We start from the raw sequence: 25,715 nt of genomic DNA, 5'->3' as shown, positions 1-25,715 counted from the left end.
ACTGTAATAGCATAATCCATGAGATATATTAAAAAGATGGCCATAAAAAAATAACCAGTTTTAATATTAGTAGGAAAAGCTTACTTTACTATCTCTACCAAGTTCCTCTGCACCAGAATAACCTATTTCACATGACAATTTTGTTTTTTTTAAGAGTGTTTTACCCCATTTTTGTGGTCTGGACAGGAACTAAGGTGACAAATCTGGATAAAAATTATTTTTCAATTGTATAATAATCTTGAATTACAGTAAGATGGGAAACACTAAAAAACAATCTTACATAATTCTTGCATAAGTTCTACATTTTTGTTCTTACTCTCTTAAGAAGCAATATTATAAGAAGTGTGTTGTTTGAAAGACTAAGCAGCTTTTTAAAAAATTACAATAAAAAATTGAAATCTTTTCTATATCTGTTTCATGAAATTAGAAGACTCATGCCTTTTTTTCTTTTTTTTTCAAGTGTCACCTTCCTTACAGGTCTCTGTAAGTCATAAAAGTTTAAGATCCAATTTTATTTGTTGATTCTTGTATTAAGTGATGAATAAATCAATATTAATTGATGCTCATTTCTAATTTTCTTCAAATAATCTTGACCAGCACAGAAGAGCATTAAAATCAGAATAAGAGGTCATAAATTTGATTCAAGGGCAGTTAACTTTTTGATCATCAGTTACCTTATTTGGGAAAACATGTTTGCCATGCTTTATTATGTGAGAACTCAATTCTCAACAGAGTACTAATTCAGGGATAATTGGGCAGATTCAAAGATAATTTGGGAGAAACCATAGACTTGTCTGCAAGGCAACTGAGGCACATATCTATAGGAAGTGGATCAGCCCTTCTTCCTTAGGGGACAGGTGAGAAGATGAAGTTTCTAAAGGTTTAAACAGAGAAACTACTCTGCATGTACTCTGCAATGTAAATTCATATTCCTTTTCATCAGAAGCTAGGCTAAAACACATTTCAAGTTCTTACCCCTGAATAAATTACTATACAGTTTCTTTTAAAAGTTTAGTTTAGTTTACCTACAAATATAATTAGGCATTACTATTCTAGGAGACAGTTTAAAGAGTGAATTAGAGCATGGGCTTTGGAAATAGACTTCCTGCATTCAAATCATGGCATGGGGACTTGCGAGCTCCATGACTTTCTGTACAATTCAGCAACTTTATGGTTTGGTTTCTCATTTGTGAAAAAGAAATAATATTAGCACCCACCTCATAAAGTTGTGGAGATTAAGTGAGAGCTAAACGTAAAGTATTTGGTACACAGTAAGCACTCAATAGCTGTTAGTCAATAATTACCACAGCTAGAGACATTTTAATAATTGAGCCATTTAGATACACAGGTATTCTAAATTCAGTCCATGTAAGACAATTCATTTATCGCAAAGATATATACTAGGGTCTTAGTAATTAAGGCCCAAGTATAGTTGTTTTCCTTTAATGATGTGCCCCTCAGGTTTTTCAAGATTCATATATGTCTTTAAAAATAAGATTAAAAAATCCTACATTCACTATGAGTATTTAAGATATTGTATTTTTACATTATGACACAATTTCACTTCCAAGAAAAATTTTCTTCTCTTGCAGGAAAGAGAATTATGTGTACTTCTAGTACAGAATGAGAATTATCGAAAATAGCACTCTGGTGTTTGACAGTTTTGACCTACAAAAACAGCAAGTTTTGTATGGTTCAACCCACTTTTAAACCTTAATTTTTGTCTTGGTTCTCAGGCAAATTAGAACTAAACTTAAAACTTCATCAAGTTTAATTATATTAAAATATTTGATTAGCATTATTTACTTTTCATCAGATTTCTCATTATTTCAACTTCAAGAGTTTGAGGGTAAGACTGAATCATTTTTGGAGGAAAGTAGTGTATGTACAGTAATAAAACATTCTTTCTATGAAGGGTGCTAGAAAAATAAAAAAAGATAATGTCCATGAAAGTATTTTGTAACCTAAATTCTAAAACTTTTGAATCCACTGACTTTGAAATCACTGCACAAAGTTTCTTCCTATAACTTCGTTTCTTCTTAGACTTATAAACTATAAATCTCAACATTTTAAGTCTTTAAATTCTTCCCATAATACTTGGGTAAGATTCAAAGCTGGTCCTGTTTAGTTCTTGAGCTTCAACCTCATCCTCACATGTCTCCATGCTGAGATCCCTGCAATTCCCTGCATCTGTTATAGCTTTTCACGTCTCCTGTCTCTGACTATACTATACCCTTGGTCTGGAATGCTTATCCACACCAGTCTGTCTGAATAAATTCTTTTATTTCAAGATTCAGCTCAACCATCTTGTTAAAATAACCACTCCAGTTAAAACTCTTTTTAATCAAAATTATTTCTCAACTGAATTACCTTAGCCTTCCAATCAGTGTCCATATCTTTAATTTGCCATTTCTCTAGTTCATCAGCATTAGCCTAAATTACAGGGCCCATCACATCACCATGATGCTCAAAATACAATTCTCCTTTGACTCCAATGCAAAGCCTAAAATCCCCAGCACCGATTTGGAGATGCTTCATTATTATATCTAAGACTAACTTTTAAGGTATAAAAGAAAAGATGATGGAAAGGAGTGGAAAACAGTTTATAAACCTACCATTTTCGTTTAAGGGTACTTGGGATGAAGAATTTCCAGAACTATGCAAAGTCATTCCTGTGGTATAAATTAAATTATTAGATAATTTATAAAAATGGTCAGATGCTAGATATAGAAGTAATTTATTCTGATAAATTCATTAAAAGCAATAAAACATTAAAGTGTAACATTTTCTTTTATTTATACTTAGAAAAATATGTCTTCCCACAATGGGCTATTTTTAATGTTCAAGTTAAGAATATCAACTTGTATTGCAGAATTTAAACGCATATTATTTCTGACAATACACTGATATGCCAAATATGAAATGATGAAACTGAAATGAGTTTAAAAACACTGATGGGTTCAAATGTTAAAAGAAAATCAAATATTCAATAAGAACAAATAATCTTAATCAAAAAACAAATGCAGAAAGTAAGTTTTCTCTCATAGGTTTTATTTTATCTGTGTTTTTCTATGCAATATTATTACTGTAAACCAAAGCCTTCCTAATGAAAATAGCTTAGACTTGATAAGAGATCCCATATTAGTGAATATACTTTGAAAAGTGTTTTGTAAAAGACTGAGTCAGTGTCTTCTTAGGCTTTTTTTAACACAAAAGGGTGACCTATAAGATGAAATCTTGCCTTTTAACTGTTTAAAAGATTTTTTAAACCAATTCAAATAAAATAGATGTAGTATAATCTATGAAAGTTGTGGAAGCCTATGTTAATAAAGTAATGTTACTTCCCATAAATATTTATCAATTCTAGTGTAGAGTTCTTTTTTGACTTCACTTACTTCACATGTCCCCAATCCAATTACAGGGGGAGAAAATACTACTTTCTTACTTTGTGAAATTAGAGTTAAATGATCAGACTTTGGTCTAAGGGAGAGATATTAATATTAGTTGGTTGAACAAAAGCAGAAGAGGGTTATTCTTCTGTCTCCCCAACTGTTTGCTATTTTAAGTAATCTTTCAGACCTCTGTGCTTAAATATCTACTCTTCTGGAAGACTGATTCTGTGCATGCCCCTTTTAAGATGCAGCATTAAGCAACAGGAAACCTGAACTATTTACCTTATAAGGTACTATGTGTTTATAAACATGGAACCTCTATACTTATAGTATTAATAGGCCCCAGCTAGCAAGGAGAATTTGAAAAACTTTAATCAACTAGGAATTTCTCCCTACAAGCACAGCACATTCATAAAATTATCTGTTTTTTGAGACAATTCCATTCATGCTCAGCTGAAAGTACCCTAAACAAACATTTCTTCAAAAAATATAGCATTAGTAAAATCTATTCTTATACGCTTGTAAAGAAAATCCAAAGGAAGGATATTGAAAGCCATGTGTTCTCTGTCTGGGTTCCCTTGGTAAGACTGTCATGACTTTTAATTGCCACCAAGAGAAAGCTAACTAATAGTCTGTGCCACGAAGCAATCGTTCTTATTAACTCATTCTGTAATTTGACTTGGTGCATTATAAGTAGCCTAAAATTTTATATTCACAAATATTTCTGGCAATTAGGTCATGGAACCAAAAATAATTTCTTGGTAAATTACATTATCTTGTTCACTTCACTATGAGCATCATGTATGGGGAGAAAAAGAAGGTAAGCTTGTTTATGCTGACCTATAACATGTGCTTGACCAGGGTCTTCAAAAGATGAGAAGTCTGATTCATGTTTCCTCCTTTCAGGACTTCTATTTAAACTTGCAACAGACTTTGAACTGAAGAGGGAAAAGGAAGGTAGGAGGGGGAAGTGTCAATGTAAAAAAAAATATATGGTGAAAATAATAAAATGTCAAAGCAAAAACAAATGTACAAAATGTAGAATTTACAAATATGTAATCTGGGTTAATTATGTTCTTACTTATTAAGTTTTGTGACTCCTGTCAAAGATTCTGTATCAGATCTTGTCATCTGGTAAAATGGTTTTCTTTCCAGCTCCGCAATGGTTTGCGATGGGGATTCCAGGTTAACAATAACATTTTTCCGATGAGGACAGAGAGAGGCCTGACTGAGATCATGGTATGATTTACTCATCCCTCTAGGCTTGTCTTCCCATGAAGTTTTCTCACTCTTCTCTTTTGCACTTTTTTGCAATGGTTGGTAAAGTGACAGCTCTGAGCAGGATAGCCTCTTCAGAATCTCAGCTTGCACTGACAGAGGTCGAACGGCAAGTCTGTTCAGGGTGCTGCTGGCCAGACTGCCAGTGCTGACTGCTCGTCCCATATTAAATCCTCTAACGGACTCCGCTTGGAGGTTCAGGCTCCTAAACGAAGCTCTCTCTACAAGGAAACAGGATTGCTTTACACGATGGAAACACCGCAGTACCTTTACGAGAAGAGTTACTTTAATAAATAAAATACAGCATGCAGTTTTTAATCATTCAGATTGTCAGCATAAGTAGGGAGCTTTCAAGGTGAGGCAATCCAGGATTTTAAAAAGGAGGTTGGAAGTTCTTGGTTTTCATACCATCTCTCCATCCTTGCAGCTTTCTCACATCCAGGGCCTGCTCAGCATTTCCTACTTCATTTAATGATTCCCTTGGATCCAATAATGTTTGGGCTTCAGGCTTGCTGACCCCAAGTTCCCAATTGTGAGTTTCAGTTAGAAATGAGAATGACATTTGACAGAGAAATTTTCAACCCTAGTAGTGTGCTTGTTAAAATACCAGCAAACCAAGGATGGGAGAGATGAAACCTGGACAGGCCAACATGGTGAGATGGTGCCTAAGAAAGAAGCTGTGCAGGCATTTTGCCCAGAGATAAAGTTCTTGATTATTACATTCTGAAAAGCTTATGGCAGATTGTGGTGATGGTTTCACAACTCTGTGAGTAAACTAAAAACCATTGAATTGTACATTTTGAGTAAATTATACGGCATGTGAATTATATCTCAAAACTATTACTAAAAAGGGTTTTTATGGTAAGTTATTGCTTTTGTCATTTTATTACTATGCCAATCCCACCATGCAATCTTATTGACTTTTCATGATTTAACTGAGGCACAGGAGTCATGGGAGGATAAAATATTGTCTTCTTGTACTTGGTTTTTATTAATTAACATGATCAAGGAGCTGGGGTCCTCTTCATTCTTAAATTCCTCACTCCTAAATACACATCCAAAGTCTTCTTTTAGAGGTTAAATTTAGAGATACCTTATAATAACTGCTTAGCTGTTCTATTTTGTAGAATCCATATATCATGGAAGTATTTGAACATTTGAGGCTATTAACAAAAGCATAACTGCATCACACAATTTTTGCATAAAAATCCCTTCATGTAAATAAAGGACTAGGAGCACAGAATTTTAAATGACCTTGTTGTCCATGTATTAGTAATCCACGGCACAAGGCACCCCACTTGCCATCCCCCACTTAAAGTACACATCCTGTGTTGCACTCTAAGAAGTACAGCTTGACTACTATGTAAAACAGCTATGAAACTTCCTTTTAAAAAGAAAATGTCATGTTGCTGACTTAGATTTTTAGATTATTTCATTATCTTCTAATTCCTAGGAAGATTAGTAATCAATACTGAATCTCAGGTGTAAACACATAGGAAAACATTGGAGGTCTGTAAATAATATTCATGCATTAGGATGGAGTTTAAATAAACACGTTTCATCATCAGAAAAAGTTGATGTTTTTTCTCTGAAGTAGAAATGGACACCAAATTAAAACATGATAATGATAATAATAATAATAAAGAGACTTTGGTTTAAAGATTTCAAGAAGGATCTTTAGCTTAAAATAGTTTTTATTAGAGAAGATAGTATTATTTCCATTTTTTTTTTACTTGGAGAACAGACTAAAAATGCCAAACTGAGTTTTACAAAGATTCGATTATCAGCAAATACCTCTACAGCCAATAGAGTCATCATCCTTAAGGAAAATGCAGACCAAACTTCGGCAGGAATAGGGACAGTTCAGTTTAGGCTGTATCTCTTTTGTACAAATCAAGGATTATGTTGTTTAAATCTGCTCATAGCCTACTCCTGGGCAGGACTTAAAATACTGCAGGTATTTATGGGATGGAATCATAAACCATCCAGTTACCTGGTCTATCCTACTGCTTTTCACCTGGAAAAACAGTATGATAGGATGGAATAAAACATGAGAATGAACCTACATCCTAATACTAATGTTTCAAATTTGACCTCAAAGACTTGCTAGTTCCACATTTGGTCTACACTCCACGCTTCCTAATCTTTGTGCTATTGTTTAGTGCCTTTTATTATTTTCTAATTCCTTTTTATGTCAGCCTAACTGTGTGATCTTTTGAAAGGAACTCCAGTTACTTTTGTTATCCTGCAGCAATGAGCATGGTGTCTTACAAGTAGTTAAGTGCTCAATAAATGATTATTAATCTTAATTTAATTCCATGCAAATTAGTTCTTTGGAAGTTCATCAAAACAGAAATAGTATTGGATTAGGACTTAAGAGATGAGGGTTTTAGCCTTCTTTGACCTCTAACTCTAAGGTTAGGTGAGACACTATCTCCTCTGAACCTGTTTCCTCTCATCAGTAAAATTTTGGGCTTACTGGCCTCTAAAGTTCTTTCTAGCACCAAAATTCTATATCTCTAAAGAAATAACACACATTTTTAGCCCTTCAACATCCTATAGATTAACATCAGTTATTTTCACTTGTCTAGTACAGACAGTTAAGTGGGCAGGCAGTTACTTCTAAGCCAATTCTAATGAGAAAATAATTCCTTTGAAGGTTTAACAAAATCTGGGAGAAATGTAGATAATACCCTCTTAAAGTGCTTTCACATGAGTTCAAGGATCCACAGCTGTTGTGTTCTTATGGGCAAACCAGTGAAATGAAGAGAGCATTCTCCCTTCATGGATGAAGAAACTGAGACTCCAAAAAAAGTAAGTTATTTTCCTAAGGTCATATTACTACTACTATTAGTAATAATATTGGTAAAACAAAGTTGACAGTGGTCATGATAATAATAAAATGTACTCAATATTAATACCATGCCGGGCACTTTTAAAGTGCTTTACAGTATGTTCATCTTCAGAACAATCTTATGATGTAAGTATTATCATTCTGATAATCATTTTACAGATGGGGAACTAACACAGAAAGTGTCAGTAGCCTGCCAAGATTCAGAACTTATAAATAATAGTGAGGTTTGAACTCTGGCATCTGGCTCCATAGTTCATGATCTTAACTATATTACATAAGATCTACACTATATTGTTCTTCACTATAAGAAATGTTAAGCATGAAAGGCTGGCTTCATAGCTTATCTTCTGACTCTTTTTTACTATAGCACTCTATACTACATCTATAATGATGTAACCTTCAATTGTTCAATTCTGGTTTGTACTGAACAGAATATGAGTACACATAGATATACTGATAGCCCAGTAAGTTTTGCTACACTTTGAAAATATATAAGAACATACAAATTTTTAAGCAGAGCAAAGCAGAGAAAGAAAAGGAATAATGAGATTATAGCAGTAGTTATATTATAGCATGCATAAACATCATTACAGATTCCAGGGACCCAATGCCCAAAGATCGGGATTCACCACGCTTCAGGTAGGTTACTGGAATCTTCCATTTTAATAAGCATACAGCCCCTACTTTCTTGATTTTAAAAGGCTAGGAAACACCTATTCATAGGTTGTCATCACCTCATTTGATCTTATGGGAAATATATTTTTTGTAAGATTTTAGGATGTGAGAAAGCTCGGATAAAGAATTTATAGAGCTGCTCTGTTGCACAAGGTCATGAATGCTATTTCATTAAAAACTGTAAACAAAGTCTTAAGAGTGTTTAATTTGAAGTCTATAACAATATACCATGCAGAAACAGGTTTTGTTTAACTTTAATTTCTACATGTGGTCTTGCAAAGTGACCTATAAATATTTTGATCCTGAGATATTCTTTTAGAGCTGAATTAAGTTTCTTTTTCTGGTTCCTTTTCAAAAGAAACCACTCTTCTGACCATTTATATTGGGTACTGTGGTTATTTATCTCAATTTCAGAACAGGGACACACCCAAGCAAAGCTAACAGATGGGAAATGTCCCCCCCACCAAACCATTATGGTATGTAACTTCACCATGCTGGGTGCACACTCCCCCTGCCCCCTTCAAAATTCCAATTCAAGTGCCACCACACAAGCACCCTAGTTCCTGATCTCTCCTCATGCAGTGACCATAGAGTCTGTATAATATAATTTGTTACCCTTCAAACCTTGACCCCCCCTATTGTGTATTATTTATTGTACATGCATATTAGTCTTACCTTCCCAAAAAGTGTTTAAGTTTATATGGGTAGAGAATATGACCCAAACTTATAAGTATTTACATCAGCTAGCCTAGTGATAAGTGCAAAATAGACATTTTAACAGGTATTCCCTGACTGATCTGGGGTTCTGCTATCAAAATGAACATGAAGTTGAAATCTCTGCTTCATTGGTGGCCCCTTTACATACCTGACTTAGTCATTTAATATCTATATATCTTGTAATTTTCATCCTAAACATGGAAATTCTTCTAAAATTTGTGGCAAAACCATGCATTTATCCTGGAGTCATCTGTCATAGTTTGCTTCTCCTTACCAATGTCTTGGGCATCTTGGTTGCTCTGTCTTGCCTTCATCTGCAGCTGGAACTTATGCTGGGAAGAGCAGAGATGCAGCAGGTACTGGCATACCCTACTGTTGTCTGTCTGGAAGGCATGTTTTATTCCATCTGATGTATTCTGCAATGTGATTTTCTTCTTCTACAATATTAATCAGGGGTATTAATAATTAGGATATTTTCTTATTACTTTATAACATCACTGAATTCTATAAAAATAATTAATATGCAAATATTATTTTTATTTCACATTATTAGGCATGAGTATTCCTTGACCTACATTTCATACAAGTATTGAAATATATCAACCTGTATTATTACACATTGAGAAAGTAAAAGATATTAATATTATTTGCCACTTTCAGAAATTATAGCCTAAATCAGATTATACAACCAGCCACCAGCAAGGAGAACATAGTTTCCTTAATGAGATCACTGATATTTTTAGTTTACTACAATGTTTACAAACACCAAAACTATTTGAAAATGAAAGTACAAGAAATATATATTCTACTCTCTTGGATCAAAAAAATGAAGTTCAAATATAAAATTATATTAACAAAACTGCTGGGCTGAAAAATGAACAAATCAATATTTAGAGTCAGTGATTCTTGCCAAATTCAGGGAAAGGGTAACCTCAATTAGTCTTATTTCCCTGACGTTTCTTGGAAAACTCTTTTGTGTGTAAGAGGGCATCCCAAAATGTCACAACCTGTGTGGTGAGGCTTGAAGGTGATCTGTGTGCCTTTAAAATCTAGCATTCATCATGCTGGGATCTAAGACTAATGTCTCTGGAGAACTGCTTAAGTCCAATTAGAGTCTACACTAGCTCTTGGCTTCTTCTATGGTGCAAATTATTCTATTTCATGTCCTTTGTCTTTACTTCAAATGCAGAAATAAGCATAAAAATGTCAAATTTGGTAGGCTCACAAAAGACACGGTAATAGAATATGAATTGCTCAAACTTCATGCAGGTGCCATTTTCATAACTTCTGGACGTGTTTATACATTTTTATATTGACTTTGCTTAGTTACATAAATTCACTTAAAGACACTTTGTAACACAACTGCAAATAGAAAACCAGTACCACTTGCTATAAATAGAATCCAGCTATAAAAATATGTATTCAATGCAATAAAAAGTAAGATGTTGCTGATAAAATCTCTGGGACCCTGTTCTCTTTATTAAAAAAGGAAATCAGCAAGTATCTTGACTATCAGCAGTATACCTAATAACTCTTCAAGTAGTTGGGAAATTTTTTTCCCTAACATAACATTTAACCACTGTCAGGTAATTTCCAAGGATGTTGACCCCCACAGGTATAAAGCTATACAGGCTAGTGAAAGGGGGAAAAAAGGGTAAAAAAGAGAGCTCTGTGTAAGGGCAAGCACTTCAGATGAAATGGCTAAACATAGGAATAGTTTGCATGGCAATGTGGTTTATTCTCTATTGTGGAAGATCTTTAAAAATGAGTTAATCACAGGTAGTTCTATATATAGCAGCGCTGGTGTGATAGCTCAGCAAATGACAGAGAGCTGAATGATGAATGATTATTTGATTTGTTGCCTTTCAAAACTGGCCCAAATTAGATTTGTATTTAATTAATCTAAGGTTTCCTCCAGATACTTGTTCTGCTAGCATTTCCACTGAGGAAAGTAAATTAAATCCAGGTACATTTCTGGTCTTGACAATCTTGAGCAGATGAGAATGGTCTTGGCTTTCCTGAGCAAACATATTGTTATCTGGTAATCTTAGTGGTACCTATGGGTTTCAGAGGAAAAAAATTAATTAACCCTTAGGTCTAGAACTGATTCCAAAAGTCTCTAGGTTGAAGACTATCCAGAGTCAGCTGAGACCTTGACATTGATATTTTTATAAGCATTGTTCTGCTGAGACCATATTTCAGCTCAAATATAAACTTAAGATGTCAGTAGTTCCTGAATATCGTTTGGAAAACAAATACCTCAATATATTTCTGATTCAACTCTGGAGTTTGCCATTTGCATTTCAATATTCAGATATTGCAGCTATGTTCAGTATCAAAATATGCCTTAAGAGCTAACTATCTTTCACAAACATGATTTTCTAAAAGTCATTTTTCTAATGTTATGTCTTTAGAGAGTATACAGTAAAACTTAAAACTGCAGAAAGTTCTGGGATTAGTTAATAAAATCCAGTAAATCTCTGGACCACTGAGATTCAAATACAGTTGCTGTGAGGGACCTATTATTGAGCAAGATAAAGTACACTTTGATTAAGATAGTTATCTTTCTTAAATACATTATAGGGTTTTCTCCATGTGAGAAGTTAGTACCCTAGAATAAGTTCTGAATTAACAGAGATGTCAACTAGGTTGTAATTTAACTAAAGTTAATTGAGCATGTAACCAGCTAGGAATGTGTAATGTTTTTTAAAAATTACCTCCTGAGAAAACCAAAACCAGATAAATCTCAGTAATACTTCTTGCAGCTAAGAAAGAAGACCAAAAGTATTAAGATATATTAGCCATACTGAATGACAGGGTTTAAAGCTTACTTAAGTCAATTAATATGTTACATTTGAAATTGACAACATCTATTTTAAAACATAATCAAACAGGTTTAAATTGGACATACTGAAAAAGAAATCTTCTTAGTTTCCCTCCATGGAAAGCGAAGGACCAAGGTGCGGATTCCATTGTGAACCTCAAACACAAGGACTCCTTTAGAACAGACTCCTAGCAATATTCCAGTTTGTGACTTTTTCTCAGGGTGCACCCGGTGAAAATGAACTCCATATTCTGTCAGTCTTTGGCAGACCTGTGGGAACAATACCATGCACCTTGCTAAAGTGACATAAAGATATAGAACTTGTACCAATGTAGTTTAATATAGAAAGGTTAGTCTTTTCAATAAATGTTGCTGGATATTCACATGCCAAGAAAATGAATCTAATCTTATCCCTACTTCATCCAATATACGAAAATAAACACAAAATGAACTACAGATCTAAATATGACTCAAACTATAAAACTTAGAAAAGCTCCATCACTGTGGGCTAGACAAAGATTTTGTAGATGGTACATTAAAAGCATGAAGCATAGTTTTGCCCCACGTAACAGCTATTGACTTTGTGAACATTACATTTCCTCTCTGAGCCTCAGTTTTCTCTTTTACAAAATGAGAATTAAAATACCACGGTGTTAGTCAGGAATAAATAAAATGAGATAATGCATAGTATCATTTATTGGCATCTTGCTTACTTTGATAAAGATATAAAGCTTATCATTTGTAATGCTGCATGCTTACCTTCAAAAATTCCAACTCTGTCTCTTTTTCAGTAGCTCCCACATAGGTATTATGCAATTTGGGTAACTCTTCTTTAATATAGGATAAATCAAGTTTTTCCATCACTCTGGGAGGCAAATAATGCTCAAGTCTAAAATAAGACACACCATGAACCTAGAAAGGACAATGTTTTTATAAGCAATTTTGTTTGCCCTCTTCCTCTTATTGTAAAAGTTCTTCCCTTGACCAAAAGATAAGATGCTTCTTTTTATATTTCTCTCTGAGGAGTGAGTTTTAGAGGAAATGCATTGGTCTTTCTCTTTTATTCAGTGAGGTAGAATGACCGAACTGATTGGCAAAGTAGAGAAGAGACTGACAATCAAGAAAGCCAAATGTCACTATAGTTAAGGGTTAATGTTGTAAAGGATGCTGCTTGAGTGGCACAGTGTCCTGCCCCTTGCTCCCTCTTAGATCCATTTATATTCTAGAACATTTGCTTTAAACAACTTTTCTCCATACAGTGAGCTCTGTGAGGTTCTCAGCCCATCACTGCACGGATCTATATGGAAAGTAGAAGACTCCTTTAATCCAGATATGGCTAGTAACGCTGTGTCTAGTATCTATCAGTTAGAAATTGGGAAGAGAAAGGGTAAGTGCTAGATATCCTGAAACTCTGAAATAGGATAATTAAATATAGAAAGGAGGAAAGGAAGGGAAGGGGGTGGGAGAAGGAAGGAAGGAAGGAAGGAAGGAAGGAATGAAGGAAGGAAGGAAGGAAGGAAGGAAGGAAGGAAGGAAAGAAGAAAGAAAGAAAAAGAAAGAAGGACAGGGCTATCCTATGTGGTAGGATTTTATATAAGCAATGCACATGGGGGAACTTAGTCATTCTGAAGTATTAAACTAGCCTCAAAAATCTCTAGATCTAAACAGCAAATACCTCAACCAGGTTTAGTCTTTGATTATGCTGAGGATAAGAACACCAATTCAAAAGAGGGCCCAGAGAAAACAATAAATCCCACCTCTGGTTGATAATCTCCATACTCAGCCTGGAGAGCCAAGGATGCCAACAACAAAGAAGTCTCATCATCACAGTGCATTCTTTCCTCCAAGATATCTTTTCGCAGCTGAAGATAATACTGATGACAGGTCAGAGAATGTCTGGAAAATAAATACAAACACAAGACATCTAAGCTTTATCCTCAATCTTAGGGTAATTTTTATTATTAACAAGTAAGTTTAGTTTCCAAAATGGCATACTATTGAGCTTTTAAGCCATCATAATTTAATAAATTATGTTGAAGAAATTCTTCTATGATAAAGAAGACATTATCTTTGATCAGATCATATAATTCAGTATGAGTAAACTAAAGGGTCAAAAGCCCAAGGGTCAAAAAGAGAGAAATAGAAACTCTGTATACTCACTGTATCAGACTAACATCATCCATGAAAAACTTAATTCGGAAAAACAAAGTAAAATTAACAGTGGCTTTGTTCTTTTTCTTTGGTTCTTCTTTCCATCCCTCTGGGGCCACTTTGGTTAATTTTAAATCAGAATCAACAAAGAAATATTCATTATCTAAAACAGAATAAAAAATATTCAGATAAAAGAAAAATACTTTAACATTTTCTTTTAATTTCATTATTTTTTTCAGACTTGCACAAAATACTTTCATACGACAATAAAATGATTACATAGAAGTATGCCAGTGAGCTCAGAGGCATTGAAAATGGATAAGAGGCAATATGGTTCAGTATTTTAAGAATGAGAGGTCTTATGACAGATAGACTTGGATTCAACTATTGGCCACATCACTTACTATTTGTGGGACAATGAATATATTTAACCTTTCTAGACAATAATTTTCTTGTCTATAAAATGAGCATAGTGCTATTTTCTATAATTCCTGCTTTATAAGGTTGTTGTAGGAATCAAATGACGTAATAAATATAAAACACTTGGCGGTACTTCTGGTCAAGATGGAGGAGTAGGTAGACATGCTTTGCCTCCTTGTGAAACAATTGAGAAGGATCACAACTAACCTCAAAACAAAAAACATCCAGAACTGCCAGAAAATCAAACTGTATGGAAGTCTGACAGCCAAGGATTTAAAGAGGCCGTATTCATCCAGATGGGTAGAAGGGGTGGAGATGGGGAGCTGGGGCAGAGAGAAGGTGGAATGGGCAGTCCCACAATCATGTATGGTGGATGAAAATTGGGAGGGATACCTTGGGAGTGAGTGAGCCTAGCCCCAGGCCAGACTGTGCAGTCCAGGGTTCCAGTGCTGGGAGGATAAAGCCTCATAAGTTCTTACTGTAAAAACCACTGGGGGTTGGGGCAGCAGAAGAAACTGCCAGTCTCTCAAAAAAGTCCATTTAAAGACCTGCACAGTCCTAGAATGCACACATACCCACCAACTGTTGGAACCACCACCAGGGCAACAGCCAGAAGGATGCCATTTGCATACAGGAACGGGGTGAAGTGACTGGAAATGGGGCAAGTGCCAAGCAAGTCTCCAGCAGCAAAGCAGCAGTATTGTCTCCTCTCCACCGCCTCCTCTACATATAGAGCCACAAAGCTGTGAAGTGGACTTTCCCACCCTGGCAAATACCTAAGGTTCTACCCCTTACAACTTAACAGGTGCACTAAGACGGAGTCAAAGCAGCTCTACCTAATTGACAGAAACAAACACAGGGAGGCTGCCAAAATGAAGAGACAAAGAAACATGCCCCAAATGAAATAATAGAGCAAAACCCCAGAAAAAGAACTAAATGAAATGTTGATAGCCAATCTATTAGATGTAGAGTTCAAAACACTGGTGATAAGGATGCTCTAATAACTCACTGAGTACAGCAAAAGCATAAGGGAAGAAATGAAGGCTACACTAAGTGTAATAAAGAAAACCAACACTGAATGGGAGGAAGACAGGATTCAAATCAATGATTTGGAACATAAGGAAGAAATAAACATTTGACTAGAACAAAATGAAGAAACAAGAATTCACATAAAATGTCGAATGAATAAGAAGACTCTGGGACATCTCCAAAAATGCCAATATCCAAAATCACAGGGATGCCAGAAGGAGAAGAAGAAGAGCAAGAAATTGAAAAATTACTTAAAGAAAACAATGAAAGACAACTTCCCTAATTTGGCAAAGGAAATAGACACCAAAGTCCAGGAAGTGCAGAGTCCCAAACAAAATGGATACAAAGAGGACCACACCAAGACACATCATAATTAAAATGCCAAAGGTTAAAGATAAAGAGAGAATCTGAAAAGCAGCAAGAGAAAAGCAGAGAGTTACCTACAAATAAGTTCCCATAAGAATATCAGTTCATTTCTTAAAAAAAACTTTGCAGGCCAGAAGGGACTGGCAAGAAGTATTCAAAATGATGAAAAGCAAGGACCTACAATCTAGATCACTCTATCCAGCAAAGCTATCATTTAGAATGGAAGGGCAGATAAAGTGCTTCCCAGACAAGATAAAGCTAAAGGAGTTCATCATCTTTATTATATAAAATGTTAAAGGGACTTATTTAAGAAAAAAATAATCAAAACTATGAACATTAAAATGACAACAAACTCACAACTATTAACAAATGAATCTAAAAAACAAAAATAAAAACAAACTAAGCAAACTAGAACAGGAACAGAATCATAGATATGGAGGTCATTTGGAGGGTTACAAGTTGGGACAGGGAAGAAGGAGAATGGGGGAAGAGGTACAGGGATTAGGAAGCCTAATTGGTAGGTACAAAATAGAGAGGGGGATATTGAGAATAGTATAGGAAATGTGAAGCCAAAGAACTTACATGCATGACTCATGGACATGAACTAAGGGGGGATACTGCTGGAGGGAAGGTTGGTACTGGGCAGAGTTGGGGGCAAAGGGGGAAAAAGTCAACAACTGTAATAGAATAATCAATAAAATATACTTAAAAAAAAACCAAAATGCTTGGTAAGGTATGTGGTGCATGGTAAGCATCAATAAAATTGAGCTATTTTTTATTATTATTGAGCTACCAGCTGAAACCTAAGTAGAACAATAGTCATCGCTTTATTTTTATTTTTTAAATGTCATCACTTAAGTATTATTGACTCCCAAAAGATTATTCAGTTAAATCTCACTTATGCAGAATGTTTAGGAAATTAGGCGTAATATAAAAAGAAATTCTAGTTAATCAAATATTTAGAGAGTATCACCTGTTTACTCTAAAATTGTAATTAGTAAAGTGATAAAATATCAGTAGGCACTAATTGAATATTTATTAAATGACTGTACAAAATGAATCATTACTTTTTAAGAAAAGAAGTCAATAAACTAAATTGAAGGAAATATTCCTTTTATGACAAAGAAGATATTATCCTGATCGTGTAGGGTTTCAGGATGATTTGATCCTTCAATTATAATTTATGGTACTTTGTTGTCTAGCTTTCTAAGTTAAATTTTGAGGTAAACAGGAACTGAAATATTAAAGAGTAATTTATAAATATAATAAAGAGATTTATTAAAGCCTATTTCCAGAGGGCTTCTTATTGATAAGGACATTCTAATTGACAAACAGGATCAGCTTCTATTGAAGTTGTGTTGTGAGACCACTGTAGAGGTGCAAGTCACAGAGTTCAGTGGATGTAATGCTGAAAAAATATGTGAAATTACTTATTTTCAGTCATCAACTGACAACATTTTAAAAAGACTGTGCATTTTAGAATATAGGCTAAAGAAGTTGATGTAAAAATCTGTATGTATGTTCATGTTGCTATTATTTCTCAAAACAAGGCTGGGCATAACAGGTATAGGAAGTCAACTTGTTTCCAAGTTTTCATATTGTACTCTAAATTTAAAATGTCTTGATACCTTTGAGGGCAGCTAATGCGAACAAATGATGTTCCACTAAGCCAATATGGGCCACAACCATATCAAATACATCTTTACATATAGTTTTGGTATCACAAGTCAGTTCCAGTCTCTGCCCACTCAGAAGCATTACGTTTACTTTTCTTCGGTTATCCTCATTCTTCCCTTTCTTGGTCTACAATTGAAAAAAGAAATGAATGGCATTTATTAAAGTACACTTTATAAGAATTTCTACTGTTTTTTTTAAAAAATCATGACTGAAATTATTTTCTGAGAGACACAAATTGATTTTATTACTTACAAGGATAGACTGTGGCAAATCCAAAGATATAAAAGGTTCAATCGTCATTTTCACAAACTCAGGGCCAAAGAAATTCTGCAAATCACATAAGTAAAATTAAGTTTTTAATCTTTATACTATCTCTTTCCTTGAAAAGAAATAATGTAATAATAAAAATAAACTACATGTAAAGCCACCTGATTAGAACTAGGTGACTTGAAACACATGTAGAAACTTTCATGTATTTCAATAAAGAACTACAGTGGAATTTACCAAGAATAGAAATGGAAGGTGCCTTACATCAAATATGAACAGAAGTTCTTCCTCAGCTCTGTTTTCTACCAGTGATGTCAACTGTAAAGCTGCATTTTATACTATTTTACAATTTTTTCACTTTCTGGACTCCAGATAGACTCAGACTCTCAAAACAAGAGTAGTCTTATTTGTTGAAGGAATATATAGTTATCAAGCTCATGAAGAATGTGGTTTAATATTGCTAATGTGTGAAGTAATTGAACAGAATCTCACTGTTTTAGAGAGTGATATTAAACTTGTCCTAAAACAAATCAACTCATAATTAAAAAAAAATGAAAAACATACAAATCCATCTGTAATCATGTTCTTGGAATCCAGGGACACTGTATTCTTTTGTTTTAAAAAGTGACAAGCAGTGATGGTATAACTATCACAATCTCTGGCTCCCACTGTTGCCTCAAGTAAGAAATAAAGTTATCTCAGGAGCTGGGGGGACTCAGAAGTGGGAGAAAGTGGGGTGCACTCCCTGCACTTACTGCTTCTCAATCTGCTCTTTCCCGTGAGCCCCTGTATATCCAGGGATTGCTGCTAAGAAGGAAGAACTGGTTGAGGAGACAACCTAAAACAAGATAGACTCCAGGTGGGAGCAGGATCAGAATAGACTGAAAAATTATGACCAAAGGGGCAAAACTAGAAGGAATACAGGGCTAATCTTGAGGCCAAAGGCAGCTGGTATGTGGGTTTGAACTAATGGAGGTTACTGAAGTTTTATTTTTATTAGTTTCTTCTTTGCATTTGGCTATACAACTCATTTGGTTACTTGGTGTGGGAATTCTAGCCAGTTAACCGAGTGTGGAACATGTGACAGATACCATTTAAGTAAAAGTTTAACATTATGGGTTTGTTAATAATCAACAAACAAGGATAGAAATAGAGAAGAAAAAAATGACAATTGTCTGCTATGGGAAACCTAGAATCTAATGTAGATCAACTAAAGTAACAGAGTATGAACAAGTTAAAACGTGTTTACACCACGAGTAATATAGAAAAAAAATTAAGTAAAGATTTATGTTTTCGGAAAGAACATTAATTCAGTTATGAAATTGTTTCTTCAAATACTAGTACTCTTTTTCAGCTCCCCAAACATAACTTCCTGTTCTTTTCAGAAGACAACATACACACACACACACACACACACAGCCACTACATGACCCTTTAATGACCAGTACAAATTCTCTAGTCATTGATAAAGCAAGTCTCTGATAACATGTTTCTGAAATAGTCAGATACCGGCTGCTTGTAAGAAAGCACAGGTTTTTAGAGATCACACACAGTAACCGGCTTACTGTAAAGGTACAGACTACCATTTCTGAATCTCTAATGAGCCAAAGTTCTGCACGAATTCTATGATTTAGGAAAAAGATGTGTATTTATGCTTTATGTGTGCCTTTAATTATTGGAAGCCCATGCTATTTAGTATGATATTCTGCTTATTGCTTAATTTCGACAATAATAAATTGATGAAGCCTTATTATCTTTCTATCAGCTTAAAACAAATTCAGTTACATTTTATTGGAATTTAATAACTTCAAAACTTGACAGTACTTATAAATTACAACCCAATTCTGCATTTTAAAAATTACCACAACTTAGGCAAAAACAGGTTTATAAGTTTACATAGTCGTAAAATAGCATTATTAACAATAGAATCCAAGTACTCTAATTTGTAGTTTGAAGCAATTTTCACCTTCTAATACTCTTTCTCCTGCTTATAAAATAATGAGAGAAAATAAATTTTATCAGCACCAGGCCATACAAATATGCTTTTCAGATAATTATTTGAAAGAAGCAACAAGAAACAATACAGAATAGAGTAATATACTTTCTTAGTGCAGAACGAAAAAGAAAAAAATCATTCTGGATTTTATCACTTTTACTAGTATTTATTTTGCTTTTGAAGAACTACTTATAAGGGAGCAATACTAGTGGACTGCCTCATCTACCAAATTGATGAAAATAAAAAAAGAATCACAATATCCAGAGTAGGTAAGAATATGGTAAAACAGGCATGATCATAAAAGCATAAATTGGTATAAACCTTTTGAAGAGCAATTTAACCATGTGTGTCAAATATCTTAAAAGGTGTTTGCCTTTGACTTGGCTATTTTACTTAAAGGAAGGTATCTCCAAAGATATAGCTATAGAGAGGTTCATCAGAGCATTACTTGCAATAGCAACAAAAACAGCAGCAACAAATTAGAAAAAATTTAAATGTCCAATAACTGGAAACTTATTAAAGAAATTATGGTACATGGTAAATTCACTAAATGGAGTACTTTACTTCCCTTAGCAATAATATTATAGAAGTTGTAAAATGTTCAAGATATTTTACATGAAAAAGTCTGCTCATTTTAAGCTTATGTTTGAAATAAAAATAAACCAACTAATCACAATAAAAAATCCCCCACAGATGTTAGATGCAATGGGTTTTTCTTTGTGTTTGGATACTGTAATATGAGGACATAATGTTAGGAGTTAACATGACTATGAAGGGAATTCTGTCATAATTATGAGAATGACAAAGCAGAAAGATGCAATGTCCTTCCTAACATTCTCGAGCTTCTGAACCAACCTTGAACATCCATCTCTGATCTTTTTGGTTTGTTATTATTAAAAAATAATCCCTACAATACTGAACAAAGCCAGGTGACCTTAAGGATCACACAAATACTTTAAAAATACACAGTTAAGATACTCTGAAGCCATCGAATGTTATTTTTAAGATGAAATAATAATGAGCTAAATATTTATTTTAATATCAACCAACAAGCTATTTAACACCTATGAAACTAACATGTAATTTTAATTTCATCTACAGGCAACTTTAGGATAACTACAGAATAAACATTTTCCTTTGAGACCAAGTTCATATGCGGTAATTTGAAAATGAACTCACCCTGAGTTTTCTTTGGGTCATGGCTGTTTCTAGGGCCATTTCTCTTAAAGGATCCCTGGTGATATCAAGCATAGAAGCTTTGATTGTGTCTCCTGGATACAGGCTCAATCGAGACTGTCTAAGGGCCATTCTAGCCTGGAGCTGCATCATTTCTTCCTCTTGCCGTTTTAGCATGATCTCTTGATTAATTAAGTTGCCTTCAAGGGGTGTTCCATATTGTCTGCTATAGAGAATGAGAGGAGAATAGTTAGGTTTGGGAAGAAAACAATTATTTCAAGTCTAATCAAGAAAAAAACATGTTAAGTAAGGAATCAAGAATTTAACAAATGTTATTTTTTGTCATCTCAGAAGAACCATTGCAGTAACATTTCAGTTCTACTTTTAATTAATGATATAATACGCTGTCCTATTTTCAGTGGGTAGATCTATTTCCTCTACTTCTTCTCTGAACATTCAACATCCTATGAAAACTGCTTCCCTTGCAGTTCTCTCTGACTGGGGTTGTTCTTTGCTTACAGTCCTGGACTACTGGGCCTGGAGATGGGTTTGAGATTCCCCTTAATACTTATTTCAGCTTTCACGTCATTGTTGACCCTCCTCCAACTGCCCCCGGCTTCCCTGAAGTATACACTATGAATCTTATAATCCACTGTTCTGCTTTGCTCTAGACACTTATTGTCTTATTGGTCCTTACTCATTAATGATTTAAATGCCTAACTCAGTCTTTTTCTTCACCTCTACTTCTGTCATCATTCATGATGCTGCATACACAGACTGAGGAGTCCTCCAACACTCTGGCCTACTCCACTGCAGCCAACAGTCTACTCCCATGGTCATGCTGGGCATTAACAAAAACCACAAACTTCTAAAATTTCCTATTTCTATCCTCCAATACCCTCTTTATATAATCTCATTTTTTTCTAGCTCACTTCCTTTAATAGTCTTCTTCAAATATTCATTGACTCTATCAGGAATTTTAATCCATTGACTCCACCACTTTCCCTCTGGCTATTACCCCTCGCTTGCCCTTGAAATCTAAGCCCCATCATTAAAATCACACCTTTGCACAAACCTGAACTCTTGTAAAACTACAGAACCATGCCGACATCTCGCTTGGCTCTCAGCGCTGCCTGGTGACTCATTTTCTTAGAGAACTATTTTATATCGTTTTCTTTTCCTTTTCCTTCTTTTTTTATTTTTCTTTCAAAGCACCAATACTATTTCCTTCTTCCTCTCTCAGCTGATGACTTTTCTTCAATTTTCTTGGTGAAAAAGAAGCAATCAGGAAATAACTTCCTCATCCTTATATCATCAAACTTTCTAAATCTACATCCATTTTTGTTCTGCCTTCTCTTCCTTTACAATGGATGGATGTTTTGTACACTTATGCAGGCCTAAAACCTCTATCGTGCATGGGATTCCACCCTTTTCCCCCACTCAAAGGCTTTGCTCCTGCAATTATTCTCTCACATGCATCAATAGCCTGGAACACCAAGTTATTCTCATTAGCATAAAAACATGCTGTACTACATCCCACTCAGAATAACGTCCTCTTTTAGAGTCTATCTCATTTTCCTGATGTTTAGAGTAAATGTCTTCAAAATTGTCATTTAAATTTTATCTCTACTTCATCTCTCACCCGCTCAGATTCTGATCAATAGTTTTAGTTCCTATTATTTCACCAAAACTGGTCACAGAAATAACCGACCTTGATGTTATCAAGGCCAAAGGATAATTATCAATTTTTATTTTACTTGATCTCTAAGCACCATGACATAGTTGTTCATTCCTTCCTCTACTTGAAACACTGACTTCTGGGAACAATACTCTTTTTATTTTCTTTCTGCTTCACTGGCTCCTCCTTCTTCATGCCTTTTGCTGGATCATCCTTTATTTTCAATCTCTTAATGCTAGACTACAACAGTGCTCAGACCTCCGTATTTTTCTAGTCTCTAGTTCCTAAAGCTTCAGTCTCTCCCCTGATTTCTAGCTCTATTCACTTGCCTAGGTGAGTGTTCAACTTGGATGTTAATATACATCTTTATCCTAATGTCTAAAACCAAATTCTTGATACTTTCCCCCCATATCTAACCCTTCTCTCAATCATTCTCAGGTTGCTTAGCATACAGCCTAGAGTCAGTCTTGACTTCTCTTTCTTATAAATCCCACATCCAATAGAGCAGCAAATCCTGAAGGCACAGCCTTAAAGATATCTGTATCTGACTCCTTTCTGTCACTAACAACCTGTGCGGTATGTAGCCAGCTCACACGGGAGGGCTATAATTGCCTCCAAACTGGTCTTTTACTCCTGTGAATCTGTTCTTCACAGAACAGACCTACACAATCCCATGAAAATGTAAATTATTCCTAGCTCCCCATGCTTACAACCATCCAATGGCTTCCATTACACTTAGAATAACACCCACAATGCTCACTTCAGCTTCTAAGGTCTGACAGATTTGGGTCTGCTCTGCCTTTCACTTTCTGCTGCAGCCACACTGCCTCCTTGCTAGTCCTCTAATATGCAACACATCTCCCACACCTCAGGGCCTCTGCTCTTTCAGTTCCTTTTGTCTGGAACAGTCTTTCTCCTGATATGTGCGTGGTTTACTCCCTCACTTCAAATAATTTTCTCTTCAGATATCACCTCTTGGAAGACATCTCCTCTGATCACCCTGCCTATGTAAACAGAACTTGGACATCATACCCTTTCACTTTCTATCCCTTTAGTCAGCTTTATTTTTCTGCAAAGCAGCAACATCATCTAATGATGCATAACTTACTTGTTTTTCAATAGTTTATTGGCTATGTCTCAGCCCTAGAAAGACCCTCGGGAGGCTTTTTTGGTTTTGTTCAAGACTCTGTCTCTAGTATCTGTAAGTACCCAGTGCCTGGTATGTGCTTAATAATCATTTATTGAGCAAACGATTCAATATAATTTTATTGCTCATGAATCTCACATAATGGGAATCAAGGATAATGAAAAGAATTTGAATCCATACATTTTAATTCACACATGTTATTTTTCATCAAATACATTATCCTTCTTCGAATAATTTTATACTAGAGCCAAAAACAGGGAGCAAAAGACTGGTTAAAATTTTGTCTCTCCCAACATATTATTTGGTAGAATTTCCTATGAAGTCCAAAAACCTGGAGCGACAAACAAAACAAAAAGCTCAGAAAATCTGAATCACTTAGGAATGAATAGATAGGTTGTTTTGAGTCAGAAAAAAATATAACCCCATCAAGCAGATAGCCACAGAGGCGGTGGGAATTGTACTATGTATAAACTGTACTTCAAAAGTTAACAGAAAAAACTTAGTGATGCTCTTTGGCAAACAGCTTTGAATATTCTTTGTGATCACTGAAAGACACTTTTGATAACTCTGAATCCAAAAATTACTCATTTTGTGGCATCTGACTCATAATTTCCTATTCATTTCTCCCTACCCCTTGTTTTACAAGTAAATAGCACTGTCTGGATCTGTTTTTCCATTTTATTCTAGCTAAAGGGAATGGAAATTTTATAAAGAACCATGCAACATGTTTAAATACAGCACTATTTATAGATCTCATAAATATGAGACCTAAAGAGCAAAACAAGATCTCCTGATTATGTACCAGCATGTTAAGGATATTATCAAAAACTTTTGTACAATTTCAAAATATTCTGCACTTGAATAAGGAATCCAGACAGTGTTTTTCTGGGGGCAAAAAAAAAAAACCAAAGGAAATGGGTAGTCCCATTCTAAAAGTAGAGTTTAGCATCTTACATTACATAAAACATATACACAGACCTAATAATCTACTTCTTGAAATATTTTTCTTCCACCTATACCTTTTATCTAAGACAGATATTATGAATACCACATTGGGTTTTTCCCTCTTACAGTGTGAAATAGAAGATACTGTGTTGGCCAAAAAGTCCATATGGTTTTTCCATAAAATAAAAGACACATTTTTCATTTTCACCAATAACTATTGATTTGGATATTTTGAGTATGTTGGCTCTCTCTCGCTATTGACTTCTCTAGTTAGAGGCCAGGGGCTGCTAAACATCTTCCAATGCATAAGATAGCCCCACAGCAAAGAATTTTTTGGCCAAAATGTGAATAGTAGCAAGAAACTTTGCAAACCACTTTTGACACATTTGATTAGTCACAGCGCCTTCTCCATACACTGCACAAATATTTTTTTGTGTGTTTCAGTTGTGTTTTTACCTTTATTAAAATAATAAAGCATAGTATGTCAACAATGTTATGTGTCTTCTTCCATCTTCGATATCAAAATGGCTGCAAAAAAATTCACCAATTTGACGTTTTTTAAAATGCATGCTGATATGACAGCGGTCACAATACAATCCAAAAATATTGTTTTGAATGAAGTTAAAGACAACTATGTCGTCGTCGGCAGCCGTCCGTCTCGAGAGACGATGGTGTAGCTTCTTAAGAGTCTATCTGCACCGCCGAGAATGGCTGTGCAGTCCGACTCGGGAGTGACACGGTATCTGTCTCCTCCCGTGTTGAATCGACATCTTGCGATGTCGCTGGAGTGTCCTCTCCAGTGAAGCTGAAGCTGCAGAGCCTGGGCAGGGTGATATGGAGGGTCTGCTGTTGCCCATGCAGCAGACCCCCCCTCTCTTCGCAGCTGAAGGGTCCAAGGGAAAGACGGAGTCAATACAGCTTGGCTTCAGGTGCGCCGCAGGAGTTGCCGGTGTTGACTACAACGTCAAACCGCCTTAGGGACTCCGGCTCCGGATTTTCTGTCGGGGTTTACTCCCTTAGCCTTTCCCCTGAAGAGGTATGCCGCAAGGCAGCGGAGGTTTTTTGGAGTCAGAGTTTTCCTTCTCTGATAAGACAAGACAACTATGTATTACTAGAGCTATCG

At 35.1% G+C, this 25,715-nt stretch overlaps 1 protein-coding gene across 1 annotated transcript in view; it reads right to left on the bottom strand.

The window, feature by feature from the left end:
- Nucleotides 1–25,715, bottom strand: part of PTPN13 (protein tyrosine phosphatase non-receptor type 13) — a 168,840-nt gene that overhangs the window by 71,069 nt on the left and 72,056 nt on the right. The window contains exons 9-19 of the mRNA XM_090266264.1: nucleotides 20,826–21,048; nucleotides 17,636–17,710; nucleotides 17,335–17,509; nucleotides 13,901–14,054; nucleotides 13,498–13,636; nucleotides 12,500–12,652; nucleotides 11,828–12,010; nucleotides 9,191–9,353; nucleotides 4,474–4,891; nucleotides 4,233–4,330; nucleotides 2,616–2,672 (exon numbers count right to left, since the gene is read on the bottom strand). Of these exons, the coding sequence (XP_090122390.1) occupies nucleotides 2,616–2,672; nucleotides 4,233–4,330; nucleotides 4,474–4,891; nucleotides 9,191–9,353; nucleotides 11,828–12,010; nucleotides 12,500–12,652; nucleotides 13,498–13,636; nucleotides 13,901–14,054; nucleotides 17,335–17,509; nucleotides 17,636–17,710; nucleotides 20,826–21,048 (1,838 nt within the window). The remainder of the gene's footprint in view (nucleotides 1–2,615; nucleotides 2,673–4,232; nucleotides 4,331–4,473; nucleotides 4,892–9,190; nucleotides 9,354–11,827; nucleotides 12,011–12,499; nucleotides 12,653–13,497; nucleotides 13,637–13,900; nucleotides 14,055–17,334; nucleotides 17,510–17,635; nucleotides 17,711–20,825; nucleotides 21,049–25,715) is intronic.

This window comes from Furipterus horrens, unplaced genomic scaffold (genome assembly GCF_987537825.1).
Source record: "Furipterus horrens unplaced genomic scaffold, mFurHor1.1.pri manual_scaffold_2, whole genome shotgun sequence".
NCBI lineage: Eukaryota > Metazoa > Chordata > Mammalia > Chiroptera > Furipteridae > Furipterus > Furipterus horrens.
The sequence above is the reverse complement of the archived record's forward strand: the minus strand, read 5'-3'. Positions and strand labels throughout refer to the sequence as shown.